The 16,659-nt window shown below is 38.9% G+C and overlaps 1 protein-coding gene across 1 annotated transcript in view; it reads right to left on the bottom strand.

The window, feature by feature from the left end:
* Nucleotides 1–16,659, bottom strand: part of LOC103801036 (lysine-specific demethylase 6A-like) — a 54,871-nt gene that overhangs the window by 13,762 nt on the left and 24,450 nt on the right. The window contains 6 exon segments of the mRNA XM_009073435.1: nt 2–64; nt 1,394–1,468; nt 1,570–1,634; nt 4,119–4,324; nt 4,940–5,045; nt 6,458–6,587. Coding sequence (XP_009071683.1) covers nt 2–64; nt 1,394–1,468; nt 1,570–1,634; nt 4,119–4,324; nt 4,940–5,045; nt 6,458–6,587 — 645 coding nt within the window.

Raw genomic sequence — 16,659 nt, 5'->3', positions numbered from 1 at the left:
TCCTGCTGATACCACACGTACAAAAGCAGGAAGTTTTGTCAGTTCATGGAGTTGCAACTTCCACCTGCAGCAAAATAGCAAATTGACAAACTGTGAATCCCTAGAACTCCTAGAAGAGTTTAGGAAATACACGTATTTTTCAACAAAACTGTTAGCATAGGTATCTGTGTTACTCTTTCCATTAAAAACTATTTCCAAATGCAAGCACAAATCTGGGAGGAGAGTTGAGGGGAGAGAGAGCTTTATAGCAAAAGGGAGGAGAGCAGATCAGAAGATCTGGCAGTTACCTGGGACTCTACAAGAACTAAAGTATCAACATCCAATTCCCTATGAGCCTCAGGCTACGTATGCTTAGGCTATTGCAACAATCTCTCTCCCAATGGATGTTCAGAGTGAGAGTTTATGAGCAACTATTCTGTATCTACAGATGGGATTTCTCACAGAAAAAAATAGCACTGATATTTAAAACTTTCTAACAACCTCTAATCATCTACATAGATACACACATTTCTTTCAGTGACTATACCACAGAAGACTTTATCATCTTAAGCAGGACTTATTCCCCAAATGCCCTAACTTTTTCTTCTGCTCTCATGACTGAAGTAGACCAGAAATTTTGGCAGGACTGGCAGCCTAGACACACTGGATGTTTTAAGGAAATACATACTAACTAGAGATTGAACCAAATAAATGATCATTACTGGACAATAAATCCATGTTTTCAGAGCATTTCTAGCACTTTCCTCACAGAAGGATCTAAAGAATACTCAATATTCTTACTATAAAGATAATACTCATTATTCTTATTATAAATAATACTCAATTCCAAAGCATACTCAATTTATTCCTTATTTTTTGAGGCTCTGGGAGAGGTATCATGGCTTATCCACAGGTAAGTACTGGTCTGGTCTTTGCTACATATTTTGAACCTCGTTCCTGGATAAAGAAGCAAGAGTTATGAAAAAGTGGAAACAGAAGACAGTATGAATGAAGGGAAAAAAACCACCTGAATATCTTACAATTTTTATTCAAAGAGTAAAAAGTTGGCATTGTCAGAAATAATTAAAGTCATAAGTAAACAATTTAAAGCCTCAGAATGGAACAAAGGAAATGGATTAGGAGGACTAGAAAGAACAGCTTCTGATGGGTGCTTAAATTAATGTCTGGAAAAACAAAACCCTGGAAAGAAAAGTTCGAGATGATGTTTTAGTGTGAGGAGGGCTTGTAACAACAGTTTGAAGACCAAAGGTAACCATTTCCCTGTGGAAATGAGGTGTGCAACTGGAATTGGGCTTATCAACAAACTGACTGATGTCTGAGAAAAATTCATTGGCTTTCCAGGAGCATCACACTGCTGAATGCCACTGAGCGGGAGAAACTGCAGTCAACTTACTTCTTGTCATCTGACAGGTCAATGTTGGTCCCAAACTTGATTGTTTTAAAAGGTCCTCTTCTCCTCCTCCCAGAGCTGCAAATACAGAAAGTGTAACAGGTAAATGTGAAAATGGGAATGATGTAAAATACCACCTAAAACCAACTACAGAATGATCACAGTTATACCACACTCACTTATCAGAAGATGTGGATTCATTATCTGAGTGGTCCTTGTGGTGACTCTTCTTCTCATTTTCCTCCTAGGAAATGCAATTTTGAAATGTTTTAATGTAAATAAATATACTTAAAAGAACATATATTAAATATGTAAGCATAAAGTGATAACAAGTGCATAGGCTTAAGTACATTTGTTTCAAGATATTGAGACAATCTTTGAAATATCTGTATCTAAGGTTTTATGTCAAGACTTCTGTCAAGAAAGTAAAAAAAGTTAGCCAAGAGTCATTGAAAAAAAATCTTCATGGCTGAAAATTCAGTGAAACTCAGGCCAGAAGAACAGAAAATGTCACACTGCAAACATTTCTGCTGGTCTGCACTACAGCTGCAAACGAGTATGTTGGTTTGCCTCATCATGCACATGAACTGGAATCCACTCTCCAGGAAAAATGCTAACTTTTTCAGACTAGAACATCTACCTTCCTTCAGAGCCAAGCAGGTATCCTGATACAAAACTAGGATGACGAATATTTATAAAACTATTTTATCAAATCCATTATATAAAATCTTTTGAATTTTTCATAGCCATATGCTATTTTAGCACTGCAGCAGCTAAGACCATGACTAGTGGAAAAAAAACAAAACCCAACCAATATTAAATGATGCAATTTGATCTTTTTTAGCACAGCACACTCAAAACCCTGCTCTAAAGACTTCTCTTTTGGCAAGTGTATCGACACAGAGGGAAAAAGAAAGACACAAAAAGCAGGGATGAACTGTCTGGAGGCTATCCAAAGATCTCTGGCTTTGAATGGGATTGCTGTTAAACCTCAAAATGCCTATGTACCTGAGAAAGTCTTATTCATCCTTTGAATGAAGGACAAAGAGAAACAAAAAGGAACCCAGTGATGATGGATTTATCAAATACTGCAAGACATGTTAGAAGAGCAATGTAATAGCTGTTAGAGGAATGGAAAAAAGGCTCACTTAGGGCAAGCCAAGAGGATTGTGGCTGAAGAAAGAAGAAATAAAGCTTTCATTTGAACACTGAGAAGTCACCTAAGGACAGGTCAAAGCAGTGGCAGGGAAAGGACACATGTACACTGTCTTTCTAATTTCCTGGGAGAAAATGAAAATCATCATTCTGAAAATTATTTTATGTATCACATTTTTACCAGCAATTTGCAATAGTGAAAAAAAGAAACATAATGAGAAAACCCTGTAGTTCACCTCCTGGTGCAAATCCACAGCTGAGGCTTTTCTAGATATGTCATCAATTTTGTGTGTTTTTAAACATGTGGGTGCATACACATCTATCTATACCATGTTCCAGTGAAGCAACGTCCTCCAGTCCCTCTGGAATGATGTACAAGAATACAATGCTGGTGCAGCTGCTCAAGGGGCACCAGAAAACTTCAGTCAATATCCTACTTAAATTTATTACCACTGCAGAGGAAGAAAAATCCCATTTATGTCCCAAGTTCTTGATGACTTCCACACCCCTCACTTCCCAGTGGTATTTCTGTTTCTTTTCTTCATCCTCTATCAGTCTTGCTCAAGATCTTATGACTAGATTCCTTTCTGTTTTCTTCAACTGCCAATGAATTCCTTAGTTTCTAATCCTTTCTTCTAATGCACTTAAGTTAATGCACTAAGTTCCTCTAACTAATTTTAATTAGTTTAAATTTCAGATTTCTCTTTCCTTTTTTATTGAAGGCATTGCTGTTTGTGTGTAATGGCAGTGAAAACTCCAATAGTCACTTGCCCACGTTAGTGTTTTTCCTCTTTTCTAAACAAACAACTGGTCAAGAATATCTTCTTGTCTTGGTTCCACCTTAGCCTAAGCTTTTTATAACACCAGTTAAATAAGCCTCCAGGGAGTGCCCATGGCCAGTTTCAAGAATGTGCTCGCTACTTCAAAAAAAAATATTGAAAAGCAATACCAATAAAATCACAGCTCACAAAATCAGAGCATAGTTAGGGCTGGAAGGGACCTCTGAGGACTATTTAGTCCAACCCCCCTGCCAAGGCAGGTAGGGGAAATGTTATTTCTAGTATTTCAATCTGTCTCATATGTCCAGAAAACTCCTAAACTAAATAGAAACTGGTATGTTTGGAACCCAACAGAAGTCAAGGATTAGTGTAAACTTCTAATAAGCCACATCCAAATTAATTCAGGACAGCATGAAGAACAAAGAAATCTAATTTCAAAGTGTGTGTGAAATGAAAAGCAATACAAGTTAAAAGAAAGCCTCTTAAGTTCTAAATATTTCAGTATGAATTTTGACATTATTATATGAAAGCTTAAACTAAAAAAAGTATGTCAGAGCCATGAGTTTTACATTTTGAAACTTAGGTGTACACTATGCATTTGGGAGGGATAATACATATTATTTGCCCCTCGATTCAAAACAGATTTTGCAAATTTACCTGTGCTCTTCAAGCTAATGGAAATGTCTTATTCTCTTCAGCAGCTTCTGTTTGTTTCCAATAGCCATCAGGAATTGGTTTCAGAGCCAGCATAGAGTTTGTGTGAACTGTAACTTCCACAATAACATGGAACTTACCCTTAAAGACTCCTGGAATGAGGAGGCCTGGTACTGTGCATATTTAGCAATTGTTGTATGAGATCTACTGCTTTCACAACGCCAGATTTTCTTTGTTCCAGTGGGGTCCCAGTTTTCATCTGCTGGCTGCAGTAGTTGTGTCCTCACTTCTACTATGTGTTCATTATTCGCTTCTACCAATGTCTTAGTAGAGAAGAGTCCTAGATCTAATAAACAGGAATAAAATCAGTATTAAGAAAATTAGTAAATTACAATCAAAGATAAAAGTTTCAAGGAAATACCTCTAAAGGTTTACTCTAAAGCACTGAGCCCACCTGTACTCAGAAAGCTTTTCTACACACAACAGGAGAAGCTGAAAAAACACCTTGGCACCTACTGTGTGGACTATATTCCAAGAAACATTTTACATGTTTAAATCTATGAGCAAGAAAGTTATTTTTTCAGACCAGAGTTTTATGAATGCACTCCCATCATATAACACATTTCCTACCAGCAATGATAGCTTATCTAACTACAGACTTCACAACATTGTACACAGTGAGATTATAGATCACTAAATCTAAACACAGAGACACAGGAAAACGTCTAACTGTAAACTTCCATATCCACAGCTCAGCTCCTCTCTGTGCTCCACAAAATCTGCTGGATTTGTGGGGAGGTTTTTTTGACAGGATCAAGATGAGAAACAACAGCAAACTGAGAAATTACCCAAATGACTTCTATGTAACACAGTATCAGAGAAGTAAAATATCAACTCTTAAGAACTGAGGCTTCTTTTAAAAAAACATGTCTTTATCTCCACAGTAAAAACCCAAACTTACCTAATTTAAGCGCTCCAGCAAGGCCACGTATTACAGTAACAGGGTTGTTTGGATTTGTACAAAACTGATGTAAAGGTGGAAAGAAAGCATCTCGTTTATTTTCCAACTGCAAAATTAGAGTGGAATATGTCAGATCCATTTAGATTCCTTATTTGTAAAATAAGAAAGATTAATAATTAAAAAAACTCAAGAGAAACAATGGAAACAAAACAGGAATTTGCTCCATTTCCCCACACAGTGGGAATGAACAGCTCCATCATAAAGTCCTTTCTATGTTAAAAGCTGAGTTCATTTCTGAAATTAATTTGTTACTGGAACTCTTGGCATGAATTATTCCCAGGTTGCTTTGGCTTTCAACTCAGGTTTCCTGCACTTAATTTCTTTATCTGACAGTAGCCTGCACACTTCCTAAGTCTGCAGAATTCTCTGAAGAACAAGGAAGCACAGCTTCTTTTCAGAACCAAAAAAAAATGCTAATTCTACAGACAATGCAGAACAAGAAACAGTCTAATTAAAAGACTACTCTCATGGTATATCTCCTGTTAACCAGGAAAGTTCATTTGATTTCCTTACGCTTCTCTGCACCTAAACCCTCAGTTTTATGCTACAGCTCCCTCCTGATTTTTTTAAATTGTTGTGAATCTCTCAAAATGCTGAAGACATCTCAAAACACAATACAGAGTTCCCAAGCAGTGGGACCCATGCTGGCACACCTGCACAGTATGCTGCAGCATGGAGACATGTGAGCTTTGGGAGGACTCAACAAAGCTGTGATGGACTTTTATTGGAGTAGGTGAATTCAGATGCAATGCCTGGAGAACAGCTGGAAGAACTGCCCACTCAAACTTAATCCAGCTCACAGGCAGACTGCTTGTGCAGCATCAAACCAAACTGCCAACCACTCCTGGTCCCCAGATTGAGCTGACCAAAGCTTATCTGAGGTTTTCACACTGTGAACATCCTGGAGTTTATTCTTCTATAACTAAGGAAGTTGAAGTTCTTCATAAAAATAGTATGAAACTTTATTTTCAGAACAGAAGTTTTAATGCTTGCATAAAAAAATACTATCCAACTGAACCTTGCCTTTTCCTAATGACATTTTGTTCTTAACATCACCTCGACTTTTACTCATTCTTCTTCACTATGTTTTGAAACAGATCGTTATGAGAGTTTAGTTTAATTACTTGCTCGTTTAGACATAAGCTGTCACTTGCATTGTATCTAATGAACTGATTCTGCCAACACTTAGAGCATTAATAAATAAAAAAAACAACCTGAAGTGGTTTTACTCTTGTTTACTCAAATTCTTGATTTACAGCTACTTTTAGAGTCAAACTATGCCTCAAAACTTTCTTTAAAGTTCACGTTTTTCCTGCTTATATACCAGTTCGGAGAGCACTGTAATTAGAACTCAACGCTGAATAGTGTGTCTTTAAAATAATGCCATTATGTAATGCAGATATCCAAACAATCACAGAGACAGTCAGCAATGTACTTGTCCCACTAAGATTTACTTACATAAATACTAGGTGTAGGTGGATTCAGCTTGTCCTTTGGCAAGGGAGGGTAGGGCGGAGGCGGTGGTCGTGGAGGTGGGCATTTATCCAAGAGAATACTACTGTTAGATAAGCCATTTTTACCCAGATTCCTAAAAGGAAAGAAGAGCTGCCTCTGTCAATGCTTGACAAATGAAATAAATACGTATTAGTGTAATCACTTCTACAAAATAAGGAGGCAAAAAGGAGAAACCGTAATTCAAGATGCAAATAAAAGCTCATGAATTTTCATCAAGAGTTTTCAGTGGATGATTTGATACTATTTGAAATTATTCCCACTTTGCCTGTCAAATCTGCAACATCACCATTACTGGTTAAAAACACAGCCATTTTCAATAAAAGTAAGTGTGACACATTTCACAAAATTTAACGGAAATAGCAGGTTTCAACTAGAAATGGAGAAGAACCCCATCAGGCAGACGATGGATTCACAAGAGCTGAGGTAGTACAGTCCAGTGCAGAGCACTGTGGGATGAAGTCAGAACATGACAACGCCTCAGCCAAAAAGCTGCTGAGTCACAAAAACCAACTACAACTACACTGCAGACACTGAACTGAACCACCACCTACCCCTCCCTGATTTACACATTTTGGAGCCAGGAGGAGCCACTGCTGCACAATCCATTTGTCTGAGCAACAGGGGAAAGGACCTGCTGCAAGTGAGCTGCTGTGTCAACACTCCTGTGTGTACCTCCAGTGAGAACCTCACTGCCTGTACCTGCAGCCCTTCACTGGGTAACACACTCTATGTCTAACTTCTCCTGTAACAGATGACCTGAAAAATCTGCATTCTGAGCTTGGCCTGTACTCAATACCCAGACACTCTCAACAGGAAAGTATTTATTAACAAAACCACCCCTTACAATTTTGTTAAAAATGACTCAACTACTCCAAAATTCTTTCAAATAAAGACTGGCCAAATCCTTTTTTCAACCTCAGTTGATTCGCTAGCTGTTTTTACCATCCCTCAACGCCCCACGAAATGGGATGTTTCTAATGAGTAAGTTAGTCATGTATCTTTATAAAACTCACTGGCTACACAAAAGTTGTTCTGGTAACAAGAGTCTTCAGCAGAAAACACAGCTGACTTATGTTAGATGTAACTCCCAGCAATAGAACTTGCCCCTAGAACAGAATCTGTGATGCTGCACTGAGCAACATCACACAGACACATACTGGTGTGTGAGATCACTGCTACAAACCAAGCTACCACAAACCATGATCAAGATGGACTTAGGGCTTGAGATCAGATCAGACTGACTGTTAGGGCAGACACTTTAGAGAAAATGAACAAACATCTCATGTACCCCTGAAATGCTGAGGTTTGGACATTAGGCCCAAGCCAGAGTTGACTCATAGATGAAATCTGACCATCAGTAATTGTGCTAGTGGGGCAAACTGCTAATAGGTGTAGATTTAGCAAGCTCTTTGTTAGCTGTTGTCATGTATGACCAACCTGCTTGTAATATTTTGGGGAATTTGCTCCAAGGAGGCACCAAGGCCATGCAGCTCTCTGCAAAATACTTTAGGAAACTCCACCAACTGTGTCCTGGGCTCTGGCCAAGCCCTGGCCTCGGGTGGTCAGAGGGGAGAACCACCAGGGGTTTTCTGCATCAAACCAAACCAAATACAGGTTATTTTTAGCCTACTGATTGGCCCACTAAACTGGACTCTCTTGCAGCCACTTTGGACACCTCAGCTATGAGTGGACACACTGTGTAGGGCTTCCCAATTGCTGGGAAAGGCTCTCCAAGGTGATGTTATTATCTTAAAACACCAATAGTAAAATCAGCCTATTCTTTTCGTTGGTGTCTGTGTTATTTCTTTTGCCCCCATCAACAGGCAGAACAACTCCAGGCTGCAGCAAGGACAAGTGGTGATCATGACAACTAAGTCAGCCACTCCGCTCCGAGTGCGTCAGCTTTGTGGCTCAGACACTGCTCTCCTCTGACAGAAGGTCAGAGCAATGCAGAGACATATTTAATAACTGTCTCCAAAGCACGTCTGTCAAAATACCAAACAGCTTACTCCTTGTGCTAGGTTGGTCCAACGCCAGAATAGATTGTGACTTCAAAGAAAGTGAAGAGCGATGAGGAAGCTTTGATTAGGTATCATCCAACTTGGCAAAACATCCACTGACCAATGCTTAACATCTGATGTAGTTATTGCAAAGACCTTATTGTCCACACATAAATGAAAAAACCCCAATAATCCAAAAAAAAAAAAAAAAAAAAATCCACAAAAAATAACATAAAACCATACAGAAATTGACTACAGCTGCATGAACCTGAGATTCAGACTATCTATAGCAAGTGAAACTATAATCTATAAACTAATAATCTAAAGGTATCAGAAGTTACTATAAACTCAAAAATAAAACCAAGAAAAGCGAATGCATACTATTAAAAATAAAAGAGAACTCCAACAAAATTCAGTTTGCATTGATAAACAATTCTCAGGCCATTTCTAAGATGAGGAAGATGAGAAATACTGAACCTGAAGAAAAAGGGGCATGGCTCAGAACTAGTGTGACTTAAGCTACTGCAGTGTCACTGCAAGGTAGTCACCTCAGTGAAAGCTCAGAAAAGTCAAGGTATGTGGTCTTCAGGGGAGGGAGAAACTCCTGCATGCTTAGAGAAACTGAAAAGGCAAAGGAGACAGGGAAGAAAAGGAAAAAAACAGAGACAGCCCATAAATCCAGCACTTGAAGCTGGTATTACCAATTGCACACTATCATTTCCTACTGAGACACTAAAACCCTATGTGGAAATTAGAAGAAAGGGGAGAAAGAAAAGCAAAGCTGAGATAGGAAAACACTCATCATTCAAGTGTCACAGGAAACAGATGGGCAGAATATTTAAAGTTGTCTTTAACAGACCAGCCTCACTCTATCATCTTTTTTTTTTACTATGAATCAGAATAACTTACTATTAATAACAATGCAAGAGAGCTATTAAAGAATAATTCTATAATTGATAGTGTGCCAAACAGAGCAATATAAATTATAAAAAACAGCACAGAAGTACTAAAAATATTTGCTACTAGCATCTGAAATTAAATGGTGTGAGTATCCACTGCCACTGGGAATGTACAACTATGGCCAGTGCGAGGAAAGTGAAAGACCCTTTCTGACCACAGCAACTGTGCTGGAAATCTCACATATCTCAGTTTCAAGGACATATTTTTTGTGAGAGGATTTCATGCTGGCTAAAAGAGGCAACAGATGCAGTGCTTGAGACAAAGCAAGCTTGATTTACACCCCCAAAAGAAACCGGATCGCTGGGCACCTACAATGCCGTGATGGAAGAATCAGGAGAAGGACAGGCTTCATTCACTTACATTGACCTCCCAGAGGAAAGTGGCTTGTCATGGACTGTGCAGGCAGGAGAACATCCTTCACTCCCGTAGAGTGGGAAGAGAAGGCTGAACCAGTTGTCAGGTTCACAAGGGCAAGGACAGGGGTGTACACAGACATGTAGTGCTGAGCTGAGCCACAGCTTCAGTTCTCAGCCCATGGCAAACTGCTCAATGGGTGAAAGCAACAACTCATGCAACTGCTTCACCCTGAAGACCAAACTCAAACTGCCATACTGAGACCAACCACGATGGATGAAATAGCTGCCTCCATCTCATGGGATCTTTTGAATCATCAGCCATTACATTCATTAAAACATCCCTTCTTATTCTATTTCACTGCTTTCCAGGACACATTCCTACACCTTCTAAAAAACAGATTACAGCCTTCAGTCTTAGAGAACAACTTCCCCTCTGGCTGTACCCAAACACAGCTGACCAGAAGCACAGGTGTGACACAGTTTGTTACACAACGCTCAAGCCTAATGTCAGACTGAGAAAGTTATTTCTGTTCCTCAGAACAAAGTTCCATAGTGCTCCTCAAGTCATCTGGAACTTCTCCTGTTTTCCAAGAACTATAAAAACATCTCTCTATGAATGATACACAATTCTCTGCCCTTCTCCTTCAGAGCTCATGGATGTATGTTGTCTAGGCCTCCAACTTAAAGATGCCACATATAAGTCTCACTGCTGTTTAACCTTTTCCTTGAATATTGTGAAAACAGAGTGTGTTACAGTACATCCCATGATGGGAACGCTGTATCTGCCTTTTTCCCAAGCACAGAACAAAAATATTTACTGAACTCTCTTGTCTCTCCATACTGTTCTAATAGCTCTGTGTAGTCATTAACTGCTTTTTGTGTTTCTTCTATTTGATTCTTGGCTACAGCTTTTCTCTTCCAAATGTAATTTCAGTGTTTTCTAGAATTCTCTGCTTCAGTACTTTTGGAAATATTTGCCCTTTTTGTTTTTCACTGGGAGATTATGTCTTTTTGATGATAATGAAAAGTTCCTAAACAATTTCCAGTTATCAATACATTTGTGTTTTAGGTACAATTTACACGTCAAAACAGAGTAAGTTACAATCATTTGTGCTTAAGCAGTTACTTTTGTTGTGAAGTCAGTCTAAGTGAATTATTATTTGAGGATTAGCTGTATGAGAATTAACAAGGTTTTACAGCTCTGAAGATTACAGCTATTTTGAAGAACAAAATTAATACCCTCTCTTCTCCCAATAAAAATCACATTTTAAATGAATACAAGGAACTGTGGATTTACTTGATACTCTATCTCAATTCTATCAGAATTAATTAGTCTACAGAGAAGAAGAAATGAGATGGTTTCAAAATGTGCCTGCAGAAGGGATCAGTTATACCTTGGGATGCACAGCCCTTCCCTGACCCAGTCCTGATTCAGAACAGAAACACCTTCCCCATCACTACATATCATCAGCTGCTTTCAAACCCTGAGTTATTAAAACCCACAGAAAAACTTCTGTCAATACCCATCACCCTGGGAAGGAGGTGGTTACACACAACACCCAACTTGGGCTCCCCTAGGTTCACCTCCCCAAGCTCCTGCTGTAGGCAGGAGACACAGAGACTGAGGAGCTCTCACAGGGGAACAGAAAGAAGTCAAGTCGAGCTTACATTATGCTTAAATGCAAGTAATGCCAGATAATTATACAACCTGTTTATCATGCAATTCTCTACCCCAGCCTTTCACAACCAGGTACTAGCTGGCAATACTCCCAGAGATCTTTCATTTTAAACCTACAGAAAAGCCTACAATAGAATTGTGGATTTTCTCATTATGCAAATGTATTTCTAATTATTTTTTAATTCTGTTCCGGTTTTGACCTCAATAGTATAGGCTGGCAGCGAATTTCACAGGTTAATTGTATGTTATGTAAGGAGTAATGTTTCTTTTTTTCTTTGCTTAATGAGTTTTACATCTTTCCTTTCTATTTCATTTGCTAATCACCTTGTTCTCAGGCTGTAATACAAACAGAATCACGTTAATAACTGATGTAAGAAAAGCTTTATAACAAGTGGCACCAAACTTTTTCATGCACTTGCCTTCCCCCCTAAAATATAAATCATTCCTATGTTTTTTTATTCCCATATAATTCTGCTTCCCATCTGTAGATTTCTGTATTTGAATGAAACGAGCAGAATCTCTTATTCTAAGCAGGATTTAGCTTGTGAAGTCATGGTGTTTCAAATTTTATTCTTAAAACTTTTACTAGGGTGAAGTTCACTTGCCAGAAGTAATGTGCCTTTAGAGCAACTGAGCAGTTCTGCCTTCAAGCCAAAAAAGACCTTTGCTTACAAAGAAACTTCTCAGTAAAACAAGAATTGCTTTTGTTGTTTTTAAGAACAAAACACGAACTTAATCCAGCTCCTTTCTCCACAAAGTACTCTCCCTCAAAGAGATTTAGGCTCTTTTCCTCTTTTGAGGTCTCAAAACCAGTGAGTCACTTCACAGACTCCACAGAGCAGGCTCAACTGCCAGGGAGCAGCACCTTCAGAAACGAACAGACCACGATTGCTTCTGCCCCAGGCTCGGACACAGAGCCCTCCAAGCAAGGAGATGTCTGTCCACTTCAGCCTCTGCACTGCTCTTCCCACTCCTCCTCAGGAAACTGATTTTCTACACTTGTGGAAATGTTGGCCATCTACCAGACCCTTTTCCAGACCGTTTAGCCCAGACCATCTTCACAGAATCATTTAGGTTGGAAAAGACCTCTAAGATCATGAAATCCAACCTCTGACCCATCACCACCTTGTCAACTCGACCATGGCACTGTCATCTCAGTCGTTTCTTGAGCACTTCTAAGGATGGTGACTCCACCACTTCCTCTGCAGTCTATTCCAAAGATTAACAACCCTTTCTGTGGAGAAATTCTTCTGCTTGCCATCCTACATTTTTGTCATTTTACACAGTCCCTTGAGAGGCAGTCAGTCATCTCTTCTCCCCTCCTGTCACCTTCTTCTCTCAATGGATTGCTCCATACTTTTCCTCTTCGCACACCAAGCAAAAAGAACTATAAAAAGGCTTATTAGCCTGTTTTAATATGCATTACCATCAAGCCTACACCTCTCACTTGCCTTCCTCAATTATGCCAAATTGGTAAAGCTTTCAAGTTCAAAAATGCTTTAGAGTTTACAAATTAGTCTTTCCATTTATGACCATGAAACTGACAACAGCAACTCTCAGCTGAGATGAAGTTGCCCAGTTACCCAGCTGGGCTCTTGAGAATTTTCTGAGGACCTCTTGCACAGACAGAGTCATTATCAAACAAAACTCTGGTTTGGATATTCGCCTGTTCTCTAAAGGTTGTGAACAAGCTTTAATAAATAATAAGAAAAAAATAACTAAAATATTTCTTATTTCTTTTATAAGAAACAAAACAAGTCAACTCAGGAACTTCTCTACACTGCTTAAAGGAAGGACTTGACCTCGGGTCAGTTTTAGAAAGGAAAACTGGTAGACCCTCTTAATTGAGGGGGATGCTGGATTTTTAACCCTCCTCCATGCTTTTAATTAGATGTACCAGTTGAAACACTGAGCAAGAAATCAGCTGGTTTCACTTCAGTAGAAATAAACAGCTCGAGTGTTAAATCTCAAGTCTTGTGACAATGTTTCATTAATTCTCCTTTCAGAAGGATTGCTCACAGGGAAAAGATACTTACATTTCTAAGAGCAGAGAAAAGAGCTTTTGATAACAGTCTCTTTAAGGAAACCTGATACACAACCAGACAAAGCACCTCACTCTTCTTTTCTTCCCCATGTATTAACAATCAGCTTTTCTAATAACAAACTCAGGGCAGTTATTTGTAGCATGTTTTCTTCTTTTAATCACACAGTTTTCACTTGTGCTCAAAAATTACTTGGGGTTATGTTGGGTTCTTTGTTGCTTTTTTGTTGTTGCCTTTTTTAACGACCTCAACAGATTTTCTCTAGCGATCTCAGGAAGGATAATTAATTTCACAGTGCACTCTTTTTATCTGTTAATTTGCTCAAAGGCTTAACAAAATTTAGTTAACTATGTAAACAGTTTACCAAACATAATAATTTAGTCGTTTTATAACCACCTTAAAATTTACTGTTGCAATCAGTTTTAGTGGTAGGAATGACTAACCCAACCACACTTCCACTTCCCAGAATCACCTCCTCAATTCCTTTTCATCCATACACTCCAACAGCAGTTTAAACAAGATGAGCACATTTGCAACCCTACTGTTCTCCAGAACAGCATCTTAATGAGATTTGCATATTTGAGTCAATAGCTCAGCTCCTGCATTTCTCAATTCCTTGTGGCTTTTCAGCCACATTGTGCAGCCCTTCAAGGGAAGCTCCTTGTACAAGTATCAATTGCTATGCCAGCACCCTATGTCTGACCCCTCCTCGGCCTCCTCAACAACCTCATTTCACCGCAGGAACAGAATGGGGCTCTGTTAAATATTTCCTCAACATTCGCACCGAGGAAGATGGATATAAAGAAACTTTTCAGCCTCTGCAATTATCTTGCCCTACTTAAGCACTCACTTTAGTCTTTGGCAAAACAAAACGTTTACCAAGTCTGTTTCTACAGACCAGACAACCTATTCACACACAATAAAAGAAGAATCAAACCGAGTTTTCTGTTTGGCATGTGTTTTGCATTTTATGATACAAAGCATCTCCTTTCACCTAATGGCTTCACTTAAGCAGCTTTTATTAAGACAACACTTGTTTACATAAAGCAAAATGACAGTCCCCCAGCGTTTATTTTTGCCTGACTGACTGCAATTCTATTTTATTGTAATTCATGACTTCTGAACGCCTTTTCCCACAGTTGTTTCTACCTTTAAAAACACCAAACTTCCCCATCTCTGATGCTCCTTTGTTGTTAAGCAACACACAAAATTAACAGGTCAACAATAATAGCAACATTAATATGTCAGTTTGTGGGGATCAGCATTACCATGTTCCTTCCTGATAAAATCTTGAGATGAGGAACTTTATTATCCTGCAGTTCACTGTCCTGCAGTAAATCAATTGTAGTTATGCTGTGAAATCAACTCTTGTGCATTAGTTAATCCCAACGTGCTACTAATTTCAGGTCTTTTGTGCCCTAAGCACAAATAAACCTGTAGGGTCAGAAAGATGCAAAAATTGGTTTATCTTAGACACGACATTTTTTAAACCCGTAACCATCTGAGGAAAAGGATTATTTAACAAATAGACTTGTGGAATTTCACTGTCACTTACAAGTAACATAAACACTCTGGGTTTGAAGTAAGCACATAGTAAACAGAGCCAAATGCAGAATAATGAGGAGGAAAATAAAAAGATTAATCTAGTGCTCCAGCTATAAAAAAACCCAGTTACATCCACCTGTTCCTACCTGCCAAGCATGTCTATTTTTCCCTAGAGAATACCATCAGGACAACAGATTGTATCAAGTGAATATTGTCAGAGAGCAGGAAGAATATGCCAAGAAGATAACAGAATATAATTATCCACATTAGAGATGAAGCCAGAATGTCTTTCTGAACATAACAAATAAAATAAGGATTTATATGTAACAACTCACATACATGAATGCATTTAAGGCCAAATACAGTGCAGCTCTAATATATAAAAACTCATACTACAGGACAACTCCTCTCTGCCTGTGCACTAAGTTTCTTCTAGCACAGGTGTTTGGTGTTTCAGGTTTTCTACTGTGGATAGATGTTCTGCACTTTTAACGGAGATTCTAAAAATCAACACTTTTGGTCACAAATTCACTTTTGAATCTCAAGATGCCACTTACAGAGACAGCACCCAAATGTAACCAGTACTGTGGGAAGCACTTGCAATCCATTGCTTTTTCAGTACCTTACACTGTTAAAATAAAGGTTAACATGCAGTATTTATGTTGATAGTATCTTATTAGTATATAAACATCTTTTCTGCTACGCATTGTTGACTGATTTTGCAAACAAACAGGGCACTCAGCACAATATGTTTTAGTATTCTTCCCAGGTGTTTTTCCCCATGTCAATCATACACACAACACCTGTGACAAGGCTGTTCTCCCCAGAACTCTGCTCCAGAGCTGTCATGTGCATGCACACACACCTTCAAACACTACAGGTATTAAAACAAGGCAAGGCCTAACCAGCTACCCAGTACATGGCTGGGACAGCCTTGTCCTCAAATTTAGGTATGTAAACTATCAAACATCTAACAATGGCAGGGGAAAAAAAACCTCAAACCACTATTAGTATATTATATAGTGTTTCTATAATATGAAGTTATTATTTCTATTAGCATGAAAAAAGCAAGCAGACAGAACCTTATCCCTGACAGGTAACCAGCCCTAGCACAGGGGAGTTACAGTAATAGTGAGCACAGCAGAATTCACACCCATGGGACACTGGCTGACTCTGCACTTCAAACTTACCCTGAAAACTGACCTTGTTGCCAGGCCCAGAAAATTTCTCAGCATGTCTTGTCATTATTAGCAGACATATGCAGAGAGTTTCCAGAAAGCATCATCTGACTGGGAGAGATCCTGTCTCTAAACCTGTAAAAGTAGTCCCAGCCCAGACTGAAGCATTTCTTGACCTCAGAGTTGCTAGAAAAACACATCTCTCCTCTGCTTTTCTCAGCTCACCTCTCCTTATCCAGCTTCTAAGTCCTCTGCCTTGCTGAATAAAGGTGCAGACAGGCTGAAGAGGGAGCTCTCAATCTCTACTCAGCAAGAAAGAAAGGAAAAAAGGCACAGCTACCACCTTTAGAGCTGTCTGCAAACTACATGGGGCAAAGTATTAGCTT

This window comes from Acanthisitta chloris, unplaced genomic scaffold (assembly GCF_000695815.1).
Source record: "Acanthisitta chloris isolate BGI_N310 unplaced genomic scaffold, ASM69581v1 scaffold5624, whole genome shotgun sequence".
NCBI lineage: Eukaryota > Metazoa > Chordata > Aves > Passeriformes > Acanthisittidae > Acanthisitta > Acanthisitta chloris.
This window is presented reverse-complemented; position numbering and strand designations above follow the sequence as displayed.